Source organism: Penicillium waksmanii (assembly GCF_028829765.1).
Source record: "Penicillium waksmanii strain IBT 27052 chromosome Unknown utg000009l:1.0-4314994.0:1.0-4318279.0, whole genome shotgun sequence".
NCBI classification, from domain to species: domain Eukaryota; kingdom Fungi; phylum Ascomycota; class Eurotiomycetes; order Eurotiales; family Aspergillaceae; genus Penicillium; species Penicillium waksmanii.
This window is the reverse complement of record NW_026643255.1, coordinates 3,031,583-3,047,433: the sequence shown is the minus strand read 5'-3', so window position 1 is coordinate 3,047,433 and position 15,851 is coordinate 3,031,583. Positions and strand designations below refer to the sequence as shown.

Here is a 15,851-nt window from a genome sequence, read left to right as displayed (position 1 = left end):
ACAATTCGCAATCTTTATTTGAAAAGAGCTGCCAAATAAGAGATCAAATAATCATCGTTTCTGCTACTCTCAAACAATATTTGATGTGTGGATTAGGGGTGACGGTGTTCGAACGTGTAAGTACCTGGTGGTTGTTTCGTCACATAGGGCATTTCATGTCACCGGGATGAGGGATACGTTGTAGTTTGGTGGCCCCGACTTGCACTAGACCACTCTACTCTCAATATCACAAATATGAGTACAGGGTTATGGCACACTCAATTGTTAAGAACCGAAAGCAAGTACTATATTGGTATTTAAAGCACAACGCCCGCTATGGATGATATTCAAAGAAATCCCTTGAGGGGCTTACTTTGAAATCATAGGACTTCCCCTGTCTATCAACACCAGAACAAAAAAAGAAGACAGAAAGAAAGACACAGAATAAGAGAGTGAGAGATAGAGAGTGAGAGACAGGGAAAAGTATAGAACCAGAAAAGAAAACGGGAAGAGAAAGCAGAAAACGCTCATAATGCTCAGCAGAAACCCCCACCTAGCCAACGAATAACAAAAAGTAAGACAATAGGAAACACAGTTATGCAAGTACACCAAATCTATCGTTTGGTTCGAGATGCGAGCGCAGCCAATTTCTGTTGGCGTTCAAATTTCGCCTTCTTCGCGAGCGTCTCCATCCGTAGCTCCTCTTCGTCATCCTTTTGGGCAATCCTAAGAGCAGTATTTTCTTCCAGATTGACAGCATCGAATCCAGCCTCCATATCATCAGACGAGTCAGAATAGTAATTGTCGTAGTCATCAGCACCGTAATCACCCTCCTCCTCCTCTTCATCGGTCCCGAGGTATTCATCCCTACGGCGTTTGCCATGCGGGCGGCGATCGTTGGAGGTTCGATTGGTCGGTAGGTTCGCAGTGCCGCGGTATGAAACTGGCTCTGGGGTTCGCGATGGTTTGGCCGTGCCCTTATATGAAGGTGCATCAGACTCAACCTTTTTCGGTGTAACTTTCCCCTTGGTCGTTGAACTAGGGTCAAATCGTTTGGCCTTGCGCTCCGCCTTCTCCTTCTCTTGAGCCTCCAGAAGTCGTCGCTTGCGCTCCACCTTGCTTAATCTCTCTTTGGGAGCTGCTTGGTTTCGGATGATGCCCACTTGAGTCGGTGCTTTACCTTGCGCAGCCTTGGCTGCTTCCATCAAAGCGGCATATGAACCCTTTGGTGGCGCCTTTGCTGGAGCCGCAGGTTTGGTGGCAACAGCCTTGGCGGGAACGACTTTGGCGGGTGCAGCCCGAGGAGGAGCCGGCTTTGTTGGAACGGGCCTACTCGAGCCCAGAGTACCATTCTTAGAGACTGGGTTGGGCGAGGCAGTCTTAGCCTTAAGACTAGGGGCCGATGCCGATTTAGGAACAGGCGGAGCAGCTTTTGCTGATCCAGACGAAATCACAGGCCGAACAGCAGGTGATTTAGCGGGAGGTTGAATGCTAGGTCTGGAAAGGTGTGGGAGCTGGTCCTCGGCTTTGCGCTTGATTCCTCCGTTGAAATTTCCACTCGTGGTTTCGTTTGATGGTGCTGGTCGAGATGGTGCTGGTCGAGGAAGGTTGGGAAGATTACGGTCTTCCTTCTTTGGAATGGAGGACGGAGCTGGCGGCACAGGTGACTGAGAGAGCGGGGATTGGGGAGGTCTGGTCGTCGGCCCGAGGGACGAGAGAACAGAGTCGAGGAACTGATCAAGATGTCAGAGAAGATGAGAGAAAAACAGAGAGGGCATATACATACACTCATCTTGAATTAGGGTATTGGATGAAAGGAGACAATCTTCGTATTCAAAAGAAACTGTATGAGAAAGAGAAACCGTTTACCGTCGATGGTTGGTTCGACCGGGCAGCTTCATGACTCCGAACGCGATCTCATATAATGGAGCACACTCCGCAGGGTGGCCGGATGGTCGATCGAGGGTGAAGTGATGGGATACGTTGAACAAAGGAAGAGAGTCGTCCGCCAGCAGACTTCAACCGGTGAATCGAGACGAGGTAGGCACGGCTTTGTTGGGCGGGGGGAGTTCATACAAACGCAGCCTCGACCATTGAAGATTGGCAATATATCACGTGATATGAGAGACAGCGCCACAGTATGGCAGTTCGCTTAGTTTTCTGCCGGGCGGTGACACAGCCACAGCGAGCCGCAACGCACTTTTCCCACGATTTTCGACCGCCCGCCGTGTCTTGTTCCTCAACCAACCTTCGAACTCGACGTTGCAGTCTCCGCCCAATTTGCGGTTAAATCGATTGTTTCTCAGGTTCAGTATCAGACAAAACACAGGTGCGTTTTTATATCCCGCTTCTGCATCCCTCGAAATTTCGGTCTCAGGTGCAATAGCAATAGTCATTGCAAATTTTTGAACATCGGCGCTGACGACAACTTTCCCGACAGTCTATTCAAAATGAAGCACCTCGCAGCCTACCTTCTGCTCGCCCTTGCCGGCAACGAGTCCCCCTCCGCCGCCGACATCAAGGCCGTTCTGTCCTCCGTCGGCATTGACGCTGACTCCGAGCGCCTCGACAAGGTCGTCGCTGAGCTCCAGGGCAAGAACATCCAGGAGGTTAGTGCTCATAACCGCGAATGATATATTTTTGATACCTGCAGATACTAACTCAACATGCAGCTGATCGCTGAGGGTTCCTCCAAGCTGGCTTCCGTTCCCTCCGGTGGTGCCGGTGCCGCCGCTGGTGGTGCTGCCGCTGCTGGTGGTGCCGCTGACGCCGCCCCCGCTGAGGAGAAGGAGGAGGAGAAGGAGGAGTCCGATGATGACATGGGATTCGGTCTCTTCGACTAAATGCCTTCTCTTCGGAACCCCCAAAAGTGATGATACGGAGGAACAGACATCTGCATGGTACGACCAGTTCGGGAGACATCTTCGCCGGCTGGTTCCTCAAATGTGCATGGTTCAGGCTGTTCTGACGCAGTTACGACTTTCTCATACATGAGCCGAAAATAGCTCTAGGCAATACAGATTCATCTGTCCTCCACCACCGCTTTCTCTGTAGATCGTAGTTGGTATGCGCGCTTGAACAAATGTTCCCTTGCGAAGGACAAACCGTTCGCGTTTACGAGTAATTAAGCACATTCACAGCCCGAGGACGATTTACTCTCTAACTCAAATCTTTTCTTTCTGATGGTATCTTTTGATATCTCATGCAATAACGAGGCCTCCCTAAACCTAGCAGGGTACGAGTAGTATGTAGAAATCATGGATAAGAATGGCCATTCCGATCCAATGGATGGATCTTCCCTTTGGTATCATAAATACTTGAATAAATTTCAAGGGACAAGGAGTCTACCATATTAAACTGTGGAGAATGCTGTATCTTCAAACTTTATTAATGGATCGTGACAATACAGTGACAATACGGTACCGCCATAGTTAATTCTTCCCAAAGCAGGATAGCGTATTAGGGCTTGACCTACCCGTCGCTTAGGCGAGCCCTTGCCCACCTTGCCAGAACTGGCGTGCTAGCCGATCCGCCCAGCGACACGACAACTTCCGACAACTAATATCCTTCGCTTTTCGAGGACTGTCGAAAAGCGAGCTCCAAGGAAACCACCGCAAAAATGGCTGACAGCGAATACGTGAGTTCCGCACACTGATCCCATATCGCCCAACTGTTGATACTAACGATGTTTCTCTTCAGAACGCCGAGGAGGCTGCCGGTACGTCTTGAATCCAACACACTTTTCCCTGCATATACCCCGCCCGCCGATGAGAGTCAAGCCACTGGAGTTATTCGATATGAGAGTTGGATGGGACGACAAAATGAGGGGGGGGGGGGATCACAGGCGATACATTGAAGTGGCTTCGACGAAGGGGGACATGGACGCACACACACCGACCGAATGAGAACGCCAGCCCGCTGACAGACCGTCCGTTTTACAGAGATCAAGAAGAGAAGACAGTTCCGCAAGTTTTCTTACCGCGGCATTGACCTCGACCAGTACGTTCACCCACCGACCCCTCCGCCCTGTCAGATCTTTCGCAACATACGACCGTCACCCATGGGGATCAAAGGAAATCTGTCGACAGCATCTCGTCTTGGATTGAAATATCCTTGAGTCCTTGAGTCCTCATGGGTTTCTAATTGTTATGCTGCTGAGATCCCAGGGTCTTGATCTTTTTTAAGCAGTGTCAATCATACTAACCGAGTTCAACTAGGCTCCTGGACCTTTCCTCCGAGCAGCTCCGTGATGTCGTTCACGCTCGTGCCCGCAGACGTTTCAACCGCGGTCTGAAGCGCAAGCCCATGGGTCTCATTAAGAAGCTCCGCAAGGCCAAGCAGGAGGCCAAGCCTAACGAGAAGCCCGACCTCGTCAAGACCCACCTCCGTGACATGATCGTCGTCCCCGAGATGATCGGTTCCGTCATCGGTATCTACTCCGGAAAGGAGTTCAACAACGTTGAGATCAAGCCTGAGATGGTTGGCCACTACCTGGCCGAGTTCTCTATCTCCTACAAGCCCGTCAAGCACGGTCGTCCCGGTATCGGTGCCACCCACTCTTCCCGTTTCATCCCCCTGAAGTAAACGACCTCAACGATTCCCCTTGGTGGTGGCGCGTGGTGGAGAAAGGTTCTGGGAAACGAAAAATGGAAGCCAGTCCTGTTCTGTTTTGGGTTCCTTATTCAGCTTGTATTTCCAGATCGGATCAGCTGTTTCCATTTCAATAAAGATCTTGTCGGCATGAAAAACAAAAAAGTTTATCTGAATGTTTGCAAAGTCGTACGCTATTAGGCTATCAATCGTTCATAGCCGGACTCGTAGTACTAGTAGTCCCATGAAATGTTGTCTGTTAACCCTTTCAAGATGAGTACCAAGCATATTGCAATTCTGGGGTCGGAGCACGCTAGTATAGTATGTACTAGTGAACTACTACTACTAGTCTAGAGGTCTCCATGAATGTCGAGGCCTTTGTATCCAACAAGATACCGCTTGTACTATTAAGTACTATAATCGTAATCTATACGTGCAAGACATTAGTGCTGGCATCAACCATTATGCTATACCTACTAATGCACCTATGGTCGACGTTGGCACAACGGGGATCATCAGAACCTTGGAATAGGTGTAACTTGCAATGCAGTCGTTCCTTCTATCTGATCATAATGCAAATATACTTTATGGAATGAGACAAGTGAAATGCCTGCACTCGAATCCAATGCATTCCAAGTTCATCAATTACTAAACCCGCGCACTTACACCATCACGCATCTCCCAGGACTAACCTTGGAAATACTAGTCCTCGAGGCCAGTGGGCCTGGCATTATATTTAGGTTTATTCAAGAAGGCAGTGATATTGTTGAGATTCAAAATGTAATACTTTTCTAGTAACAGAGACATGCTGATTGGCTTTAAGAACCGTTTATCTGGATACTGCCCAGGTGGACCTCTGTACTGACCGGAGATATATTTCACTGATTGAACTTGAAGTCCTCACCGACCACCCAGTTGAATACTAGAGTGATACTAGAGAATGACTCACCAAATTTCTGCAGTGAAGACTTTTTTTTGGATATAATAACTTCCCCCCAAATCCGACAGAACTATTGTGCCAGCCATTCACTATCGGAGAAATCAAACGGAGTAATCAGCGTAGTTCATGCACCGCCCTGCAGATCAACGGTGCGAACGCCGAGAGCGCCGAGAGCTCCTCCAACATCTTCATACATTGCCGATCTTTGAAAGGAACTTTCCACCGAAAAGAACCGAACCAGATTAAACTAGCGAAGAACACAGTAGAAACTAGACCAAACGCCCACAAATCCGTAAGCTCCGGGGCAAGTGGAGGCCGATTCGGGTATTGGTCAGTCCCAACAATAGAGGATGTAACGATGGACCGAGGCAACCCGCACCCCCCCCCCCTCAGTACCGAAACTGCGGAGAAGGAACTCTCTTCCTTTTATTCCTTCTCCGCATCTTTTAATCCTCTTCATACTCGTATATTTGACATTTTGTGCACCTGACACACACGGCTTGCCGAATCTCTGCCTTTCCCTCCTATCCCCTCCCCTCCGTCCTTTTGAAAGCTCTCGGATCGGCGCTTAGCTTTCTCTTCCCCGCAATATGCCCGTTGCGTCCTACTACCCCAAGGTCGACATCCCTAATGTCGACCTTTGGTCGTTTCTGTTCGAGCGCAAGGACAGGCCCTTCCCAGAAGACAAGAGTGAGTCACCCAGCCCTGAACTACGCAGTCACTCCACATACCGACAGAGCCGTTACGCTAACCGCCAGCTCCACAGTCCTCTACCAGGATGCCGAAACCCAGCGACACTACACCTACCAGACTCTGAGAGAGTCATCTCTGGAGTTTGGCAAAGGTCTGAAGGCGACATTTGACTGGCGCAAGGGCGATGTGTTAGCCCTTTTCACTCCTAACAGCATTGACACCCCAGTGCTAATGTGGGGGACGCTTTGGGCTGGTGGAATCGTTTCCCCGGCTAACCCTGCTTACACTGTTGATGAATTGGCCTTCCAGCTGAAGAATTCCGGGGCCAAGGCTCTCGCGACACAAGCCGCTGTTCTTCCTGTGGCTAAGGCTGCGGCTAAGAAAGTTGGCATCCCGGAAGATCACATCATTCTCATTGGCGACGAGCGGGACCCCGAGGCTCGAATTAAGCACTTCACTTCCGTCAGAAATATCTCCCGTGCCACTCGGTATCGAAAGCAGAAAATCACACCCGAGAGTGACCTTGCGTTCTTGGTCTACTCTTCTGGTACAACTGGTGTGCCGAAGGGCGTGATGTTGTCGCACAGGAATATTGTCGCGAACATTATACAGCAGGTCACCGGTGAAGGTGGTAATTTGAAGTGGAATGGAGGTCCTGATGGTAAAGGCGACAAAGTGTTGGCCTTTTTGCCATTTTATCACATTTATGGTAAGACTCATCCGGAAAATTTGGTAATCTGGGTTGCCCTTATCCTCCCTTTTTCTAATGATGGTGTTTAGGATTGACTTGCCTGATCACCCAGGCTTTGTACAAGGGGTACCACCTTATCGTCATGACAAAGTTCGATATTGAGAGATGGTGCGCACACGTGCAGAATTACCGCGTAACCTTCAGTTATATTGTACCTCCTGTGGTACTTCTCCTGGGCAAGCACCCGGCGGTCGACAAGTATGACTTGTCCAGCTTGCGCATGATGAACTCCGGAGCCGCACCACTCACGCAAGAGCTCGTGGAATCCGTGTACTCTCGCATCAAGGTCGGAATCAAGCAGGGCTATGGTCTGAGTGAGACTAGCCCGACCACACACTCGCAACGATGGGAGGACTGGCGTGAGTTCATTGGCTCTGTTGGCCGATTGATGCCCAACATGGAAGCCAAGTACATGACCATGCCCGAGGATGGATCGGAGTCCAGCGAGGTCGCAACTGGCGAGGTTGGCGAGCTGTATCTGCGCGGCCCTAATGTCTTCCTTGGATATCACCAAAACCCGGCTGCCACCAGGGAATGCCTCTCTGAGGATGGTTGGTTCCGAACTGGCGATGTTGGTTACCAAGATGCCAAGGGTAACTTTTTCATCACGGATCGTGTGAAGGAGCTTATCAAATATAAGGGATTCCAAGTCCCCCCTGCTGAGTTGGAAGGTCTTTTGGTCGATAATGACGCTATTGACGACGTCGCTGTGATTGGAATTGAGAGCGAGGCACATGGCTCTGAGGTACCCTTGGCCTGCATTGTTCGCAGTGCCAAGAGCAAGTCCTCCGGTGCGAGTGCAGAAGAGGAGGGAGCTAAGATTGTCAAGTGGCTGGATAGCAAGGTTGCACACCACAAGCGCCTGCGTGGTGGCGTGCGCTTTGTCGATGAGATCCCCAAGAACCCGAGCGGCAAGATCTTGCGACGCGTGCTGAAGCAGAAGTTCAAGGCCGAGCTCGCGGGACCCAAGGCCAAGCTGTAAATTTCCTCCTTATTATGACGAAATAAATAAAGGTTTACATAGACTGCAATATTGAAAAAGCGTCAATTTGTTCGTATAAAAATGGTGTCCCGAAATAATTTTAAATCTTCACGTTAAATACGTTCAGTCTCTGATGCCGAAATACTTTTAGAGACGCTGAAGAAAGTTGCTTTTGCTCAAGGAAAGAATCTCTTCACCATACCCTCAACGTCCTCACCTTCAACAGCGTCAATCTTCTCACTGGCGACCTTCTCAACAGCATCCTCGACCGGAACATCACCATTAACCAGATCAATCCAGCCCTCAGTATCGTCCCGCGCGAGCAACTGATCCGCAACGATAGCCACATCTTCGCGAGAAACACTACCACGGCCCTTGAGCGTCTTACCAAGCTCGACCTTCCGGGTAGCGGGCTCATCGGTCAAGGTTCCAGGGCGCAAATTGATTGCCTGGAAAGGGCCTACGGGGTTCTGTTTGCGGACCGCCGCCAGGGCAGTCATGTACTCGTCGGCCTCTTGCTTAGCCTTCACGTAGGTAGGGAGGATCTCAGTCTGAGTGCGCACAATACCCGCCCACTGGTCATCCGGCATCCAATGAGGTTGCTTCTTGCGACTACCCAGGTAAGAGACCATCAAGAATTTTGACACGCTGGAGGTCGCGAAGGAGGCGGTCATGAAGTGCTTTGCTGCTTCTTGGTCAATGGCAATTGTGCTGGCAGGTCCGCCCTTGCCGCCGGCGCCTGTTTAATCCGTGATATTTGTTAGCGGATCATAGTCTTCCCGCCAAGACAAGCAAAGTAAAGCAAGGTGGTGAGGGTTGAGGTAGAAGTAGAAGATTTTTGGAACGGGACGGCGCCACCTAGCGCGCGAAGTGGGGGAGGGGCACGAGCGTACCAGCCGACCAGACGACGTAGTCTGGGGTAACAGCATCCAGGATCTTCTGGGCATCTGCTACGTTCTTGACATCTTCCAGACTGGAGACAAGAACATTCACCTTGCCCTTGCGGCCCTTGCCGAGTGCAAGAATCTCGCTCTCATGATCGGGGTTGCGCACAACGCTGGTGACATTCCAGGCGCGATTGAGGAGGAGTGGCGTGAGTTTGAGGGCAATCTTGCCATGACCACCGAGAAGAAGGACTTGCATTATGAAATGAGGAGCTGGAGGAAGGTGTGTGAAGTGTCCGTAGATGAAGAAGTCGATATGTGCAACGCATGTCTCCGTTGATGCTGGGGACCTTTGGGAGCTGCCAGTCGATGACGGTGGGAGCTGTCAGCCGATGACGTCATCGGCTGCGGCCTCGCATTGGAAGGCACGATGGACTGCGTAGAAGGGTTAACAAACGACAACAAACGAAATAAAAAGGGAAAGTGCGAAGAGTCACAGATAACATGAATGCTCTGGACTCATTTCGACCCTTCGACCTGGAAAAAGCAAAAAAGGTAATCCAGGTAGGCCAAGCGTTTCAAATAATCAACCTCGTTGTTACTCTTTCCCCCGGATGGGTAGGACCAAGACGCCTAGATCATTCGGAGCTACGTGATAAGGGGGACTGGTTTTATATTCCTAGCCAACTGCTTTGCCCAAAAATTCCCTCTCCTCTCTACGGCGCTCCATAAGCGCAGGGTGGTCAATCGTTGTATATAGAGGTAATTTACAGTGGTGTTGCAAAAGTTTCCAACCTCCTATTGACCACTATTTTTGATCGCCTTCTAATGGCAGATTAGCTACTCTATTCCATCTTAAGTGGCTACTAGTCTGCCATTAGAAGATGGCGAATGATGGATGGTAGACAATTAGGGGCTAGAAACTTTTGTGGTACTGCTGTAGTTTTGTCCAAATTTGTATAGGGAACACTAGTGATTACAGACTCAGAAGTTACAGGCAGTGAGGTAAAATACCCCTATATACAACTACTACTGACCACCCTGCGCTTATGGAGCGCCATACTTTCCCCTCCAAACCCGCCAGCCAATATCAAGAACCCCTCGCATATGTCCCCGCTATTTGGTTTGGATGAGAAGAAAATAAAGTCACCATGGAAGTATTACTAGTAGACATTGGCAAAACAAAGATATTTTCCTGTGCGTATACTAACTTTGGCGACTTGGCTTACTTTTCCAATAAGAATTAGCCTGACTACTTGGTACGAGATAGAGTTATGTACAGATCCTCCTCAAGGTTATATTGTCTTGGACTAGGAACAGGATCAAGGATCAGTCAAGGAAGTCCGGTCCGATCCGGCCCTCGCCGGTGATTGAAGCTTGGAAGCACCTAGCAAGAAGCACCAGAAGGCACATTCTCACAGTCATCGCTGCTCTCACCACCGCTGACGCTGACACCCGACCAAGTCCAGTCCGAGCAGCTGCCGTCACCACACATGATGTAGATGGGGGTAGCGTCACTCTCAACAGTACCAGCCACGCGTTGCACAGTCAGGTCAGTGATAGGGATGCCAGTGGTCGGGTTTCCCTCATCATCGTAGTCCTGTTGAATGACAACACCGTAGTCGGTAATGCCAGAGAGTTGGATGTTGCTGAAAGTAACGCCCGAGACGGAGCCGGTCTCGCCAGACTTGGCCTTGATGCGAATACCATTCTGCGAGTTGGAAACGGTCGAGTGGGAGATAGTAACGTTCTTCACGGAGTTGTTGTCACGGCCACCGACGGATCCGATGGAAAGACCGTGACCACCAGAGCAGGTACCGCCAGTAAAGACAATGTTCTAAGTTGAACTGTTAGTTGAATGATATCGCTGATGAGATCAAGGACACTTACGGAGCCAGAGTTGACGGCCAAGCAGTCATCCTGGTTCTTAACAGTTGCACTACGGATGGTGACGCCGTTGCTCTCGCTGACATCAAAAGCATCGGTGTTGTGGCCGCCATTGTCATCGCCGTCAGAGTTGTCAATGTTGATGTTGCTGAGAACGATGTTGTCGGACTGGACGCTGAAAGCTTGGATGGGGGTGTTCTTGACATTCAAGCCGGTGATAGTTGAATCATCCAGGCCATGGGCGTAGAAAAACTTGGGCTTGGTCTTGCCACCGTTAGAACCTTCGCTGTCCCACCATCTCTCTCCACCACCGTTGATGGTGTGGTTGGACGTTCCAGAAACGGCAATGTTGGATCCAGAGACACGAATAAGCGGACCATCCCACTCCTTGTAACCGAAGGTCGTCTCGCCGCTGAAGATAAGCTAAGTAGAGAGTCAGTCACTGAGTCAATATTCGGCTCCCCTGAAGGGCTGGTTTCTTACCTTGGCGCCATCTTGAAGATCTTCCAGGTCCAGGGTCTCGCCAGCAGGAACTGCGATGTTATCCAAAACAATAGTAGAGCACGAAGAGGCACTTGCGCTAGCACTAGCAGCGGAATTAAAAGTGCAGGATGTCGAAGAAGAGGATGAACGGGTCGCCATCGCCCATTTGGCTCGCTTGGTCATGGAGGAAGGTGCCGCGGACGCAGCCGCGCACAGCGCGAGTACAGAGACGACAGCAGTGCGCATTTTCGTGTTAAAAGAAAGACAATGTCTGGTCAACAGACAAAAGGATTGTAAAATATAGAGACTAGCTCTTGAAATTGAAAATGAAAAGAAAGACGGTAGAAAAAAAACGATAGTGAGAGATGGGAAAAACCAATGTCTGTCTCGAGCAGCCTCACTATAAGTACATAGATTTCTACATCTAATATCGACCTTGAAACGGTGGAACAACAATAAACGCCCCTCGATCAAGACCCCTGTCACTGCCCCTGGAGACTGATCTATGAAAAAGGCACTGATTATCGCCGGTAAGCCAACAGAAGTACCGCGTGGCATCTAGAGATTCCCCACCTTGTCCATCATGGCCGTGTTGGGATATGAAGACATGCTCTCCTGTTTTAGAATGTCCCAGGTTTATCCACCCATCGCCAATCGGCATTCTACGGCATGGAAACTCTCCGAGCTTAAAAGGAACAAGCCCTTCCAAGACCTCAGAAAACGCTCGTTGGAGAACTTGATTCGGTCGCACTCCCTACGTCTCAGGTGTGAATTGGGAGGACGACGATCCAAGCCTTGCTTGGCAACTAGGGCCAAACATGGCTTTAGACAGTGTGGGGCTCATTTGTCTCAGTTTGATCTTGACTCGTGTTGATATTTATCCAGTTTAATTTGCTTGATAATCATGATTAGTGATGACAAAGTGACACGATGCGATGCGATGTCTTGAACTGTTTTTGTCTATCAATAGTGAAGGTACAGAGCCTTGGAATGAGTTGGAGTGGCCATCGAAATGGAGTCTGATCAAATGGTATGACATTGGGTGCAGGGTGCGGCTTATCGGTGGATAAATACGCATCCAGTCGGTCTCACACAAGTTCTGAAAAGGAGAAGCAAATGGAATAATCAAAATGATTGTTAAGTATCGGCAATAGAGCGAGAGAAATAAAATGAACATGGCTAGATTGGAACTTGAACTTTAAGACATTTCCCTCGAGAAAAATTCCATCATGTTCGCAGGAACATAGCTCACAGTATTGAAATGCTTAGTTCTGAATACAATCATAGCTCTCTGAGATGTCAGGTCTCGTCAAGTCTCGCAATTTTGCTGTCTTGGGCCAGGGGCAGAGTTTGCGTGTTCGCGATGAACCATCTGGAGGATTCGACGACTGGATCCAGGATGGGAATGTGTCATTCTCAACCCACGCCAGAAGTGCTTCATTGATGTGATATGTCGCAGGCACTGACGGATAGGTCTCAGCCGCGCCACAGTGACCACCGCCTAGAGAATTCATTTCAGCACTTTCTAGAATTATTGATGCGAAATTTGAAACTTACCGGGTACCATGTACAGGTTGAAGAATTCCGCAACTGATCCATGCTGACTCGCTTTCTCGAGCTGTTTAAGATGCTCAATCGGCCAAGTTGGAGCATTGAATGGATCGGTCCAACCTAGAAAGTGTCAAATCTTTTGAGATTGTCCAATGTGCTGCACAGTTCCTCACTTACCCTGAGTCACAATCAATTTCCCCCCACGCAACCGGAAAGCATCGAGATCAGATGCAATTTCATCGATAAGAGGGCTTGCTAAACTATTCACTCTTGCAACATCCTTGTCGAAATCGAAAGTGTCAACTTCATACGAAAGGTTGTGGAACACCAAGTTTTGCAAGAGCGGTGCGGCATAGGCTAGATACAAAGATGTTTCCTGTAGCATCAATTCCCGCTCCGAGCCGAATTCAAATCCAGGATAAATGATTGCATCTGTTCTGGGATTTCTCGGCCCGGCGTATATAGCCTTTAGGGAATGGATTTGTTTCAGACTCAGACATGTCTGGTTATGACTAGCCACACTCGTCGCAGATGAACAAGCTAATGTATTGAGGTCAAAATGACAGCGGAGTGGGTTTTCAATCAAACCATCCTTAACGCCATCTATTTCATCGCAAGCATCTATAATTTTCTTCGTTGTGGCGTTGAGCGTGGCTTGATCAAGGAATGCATCGCCCTATGTTCTGGTCAGCCAACTAGTCTACTTTCCAGCCTATCTCGTTTTGATACATACCTTTGTGCGCTCCCTATTCCATAAAAATGATAGCATCAAGTGGGAATACCAGTTACCTGGTGAACCGGCATATATTCCGTCGAAGAGGTGAGGATGGTATTGAGCAAGCGCAAACCCTTGCGCGCCGCCTGTCGAGCAACCGTTATAATAACTGTGCCTCGGAGAGCTACCATAGAACTTGGAAGTGATATATCGTGTTGGTTCAGTTATAATGGCAATGGAGTCGTGTATCCATGCCTTTGTCTGCTCGGCATCATTCAAGAACGGAATATACTGCCCAGATGTTGTCGTTCCATTTCCATTGTTAGCTTCTAGATGGCCCGAATCACCTCTGATAAAATTGTCAGCAACATAGTATCTTGGAGCAAAAACAGTAGGGGCTTGGTATACCCTGCCACAGCAAACCCTTGTTCCAGTTGCTTTTGCATACTGGCCGTATCAATTATTCCGGCAAACCCGCCATTGCCTAGTCATTAAATGAATTAACCATCGCGGGAAATGGATTAAATAGAGACCATGTAAGAGCTTAGAGCCTACCCACGACCATAAAGCGTTTGTTATAAGATTTCTGCTCAGGTAGCCAGAGTTCAAACCTCACAGAATTGTCACGCTCGCCATATGCCACAGACCCAGAGACTCGACAGTACGCGATTCCATCAGCCGATGAGCTGAGCTGTGTAAGCTCGGCATTTTCTATTGTGGTTCCATTCAAGACCTGGTATCCTCGTAGATCCGAGCAGCTTTTAGCTAGGGCGTGATGGGTCCAACTGAGGGCTACTGCGGCGCATAAGGGGAAGACTTTCATGGCGAAATCTGGGCAATTCAGCACCTATAATTCTTACACCGGGTCAAGGAAGTCCGCTATCTTAAATAGCTGCAAAAGAGGTATTAAGGTTTCTCCGCTCTTTACTCCGCACAATTCTTGAATAATTGACTACGGTCGTCGGGGCCGTCTGCCGACGGGGCATGGTCTTCTCCATGTCTCCACAAACTATGGTCTGCCTCGGCAATCATGGGAATGGAGAAAAGATCCATGAGTTAATGAAAAAGGGGTACTTTGAAGCAAGAACGGTGGTTATTAAACGTAAAAGTTTTGTGTTCCCTTTTTGCGCCAGCAAGATATCATAGTATGAACAGGAGGGGAGCCGATGTGAGGACCAGTCGATCAAGGGCTGTCACAGATAGCCCCAAAAATATTGACATCTGCAGGATTCATATTCCTCTTCTCAATAAGTGCATTTCTCACTCGGAATGTTTTCTTGTCTTAAAAAGCAATGGCATCCTTGCCATTTTGAAACCTGCAAAATCTCCTAGAGTAAAACTTCCTCCAATTTAAATCCCGGGAATTTTTCAATCAAAGTCATCTAGACTGCCACAACTGGAATACAAGACCTATCATCTTCTGGTAGTGCACCACTTACGTGCGATATACTTGGTGGCATACATCCAAGACTCTCCTCCACCTCTTTGTTACTAGTAATCCATGAGGTAACACAATCTCAATTTGTTTATAGGGAAACAAGGTTATGATATTTCCTAATCATTGTAGACATTTTGTTCAAGATATCGGTCATAATAGAAAAGTTTCCGGGTGGAAACTGGTACCTTCCAAGGGAACATGGTGATCTATGGATATACGATCGTATTAGACTCCCAAATCTTGACCATCTTGTCCATGCGTGAGCAGTTGCCTGAATCGGATTGCTTGGATAGAGTTGGCCTTGACGAAAATATAACGAGACGTTTCGAAAAAGGTAGGAATATTCCGAATGCAGTGTAAATGAGCCAATAATTAAGCCAGAGATCTTGTAGCTCAATATTGGTGCGAGACGGTGTCGCAACAAGCGTTGCCGGAAAAGTCCGTCTTTAATTGAAGGATGCGTCAATCTACTTATTTAGGACGTGGACCTAAAAGTAATTCCTAGACACTGGACGAGTGAGATGTCAAATTCGAGTCTTATACTGGGCGTTTACTCCTTTGGCTCTTTTCGGAAAACTCCTCGTTGCTACAATTCAAGACCGTTGTAGCCTCGATATCCGGTGAGAGATGCTGTTGCGCATATTTGCTAGTATTTGCCGAAATTTCAAGAGGTTTCAGACCGTCCCTTATTTGAGTCTACCGCAATAAGTTTCACCTAGACATCAACACGGCAAGAAATGAGTAGATTATCTCCTTTGTATAGAATACGGAGGCTCGCAGAAGTGGGAGATGATGATCGCAATCTCGCCGGATACTGTATAGTATTACCGAGTAGTAGAATCTCTCTCTACTCGCAGCAGTGCAAGCAGAAAAGGCTCGGCCGGTCTTTCTCTTCAAGGGCCACGCCAAATTAAATTTATATTAACCATGACGGGCATGCAATTAATCTAGTATTAGG

At 48.7% G+C, this 15,851-nt stretch overlaps 7 protein-coding genes across 7 annotated transcripts; 3 read left to right on the top strand and 4 right to left on the bottom strand.

The window, feature by feature from the left end:
* Positions 1-593: 593 nt before the first annotated feature.
* Positions 594-1,771, bottom strand: N7481_011485 (uncharacterized protein; the record flags this gene model as incomplete). The annotated part of the gene is made up of 2 exons (XM_057270704.1): positions 594-1,712; positions 1,766-1,771. The coding sequence occupies 2 exons, from the start codon at positions 1,769-1,771 to the stop codon at positions 594-596; spliced, it is 1,125 nt and encodes a 374-aa protein (XP_057117878.1).
* Positions 1,772-2,429: 658 nt separating this feature from the next.
* On the top strand, positions 2,430-2,822 carry aspf8 (ribosomal protein P2; the record flags this gene model as incomplete). Its single annotated transcript, XM_057270703.1, has 2 exons — positions 2,430-2,588; positions 2,652-2,822. The coding sequence occupies 2 exons, from the start codon at positions 2,430-2,432 to the stop codon at positions 2,820-2,822; spliced, it is 330 nt and encodes a 109-aa protein (XP_057117877.1).
* Positions 2,823-3,598: 776 nt separating this feature from the next.
* On the top strand, positions 3,599-4,563 carry N7481_011483 (40S ribosomal protein uS19; the record flags this gene model as incomplete). Its single annotated transcript, XM_057270702.1, has 4 exons — positions 3,599-3,616; positions 3,679-3,697; positions 3,921-3,978; positions 4,197-4,563. The coding sequence occupies 4 exons, from the start codon at positions 3,599-3,601 to the stop codon at positions 4,561-4,563; spliced, it is 462 nt and encodes a 153-aa protein (XP_057117876.1).
* Positions 4,564-6,099: 1,536 nt separating this feature from the next.
* N7481_011482 (acyl--CoA ligase) lies at positions 6,100-7,935 on the top strand (the record flags this gene model as incomplete). Its single annotated transcript, XM_057270701.1, has 3 exons — positions 6,100-6,199; positions 6,276-6,911; positions 6,983-7,935. 3 exons carry the CDS (start codon positions 6,100-6,102, stop codon positions 7,933-7,935), a joined length of 1,689 nt encoding a protein of 562 aa, XP_057117875.1.
* Positions 7,936-8,111: 176 nt separating this feature from the next.
* On the bottom strand, positions 8,112-9,078 carry N7481_011481 (uncharacterized protein; the record flags this gene model as incomplete). Its single annotated transcript, XM_057270700.1, has 2 exons — positions 8,112-8,674; positions 8,829-9,078. The coding sequence occupies 2 exons, from the start codon at positions 9,076-9,078 to the stop codon at positions 8,112-8,114; spliced, it is 813 nt and encodes a 270-aa protein (XP_057117874.1).
* A 1,128-nt stretch (positions 9,079-10,206) lies between these two features.
* On the bottom strand, positions 10,207-11,435 carry N7481_011480 (glycoside hydrolase family 28 protein; the record flags this gene model as incomplete). Its single annotated transcript, XM_057270699.1, has 3 exons — positions 10,207-10,656; positions 10,710-11,129; positions 11,190-11,435. 3 exons carry the CDS (start codon positions 11,433-11,435, stop codon positions 10,207-10,209), a joined length of 1,116 nt encoding a protein of 371 aa, XP_057117873.1.
* Positions 11,436-12,454: 1,019 nt separating this feature from the next.
* N7481_011479 (uncharacterized protein) lies at positions 12,455-14,284 on the bottom strand (the record flags this gene model as incomplete). Its single annotated transcript, XM_057270698.1, has 6 exons — positions 12,455-12,690; positions 12,747-12,860; positions 12,918-13,416; positions 13,474-13,804; positions 13,864-13,939; positions 14,011-14,284. Coding segments are annotated over 6 exons (1,530 nt in total), but the record flags the coding sequence as incomplete, so codon positions are not given.
* Between the last annotated feature and the right edge of the window lie 1,567 nt (positions 14,285-15,851).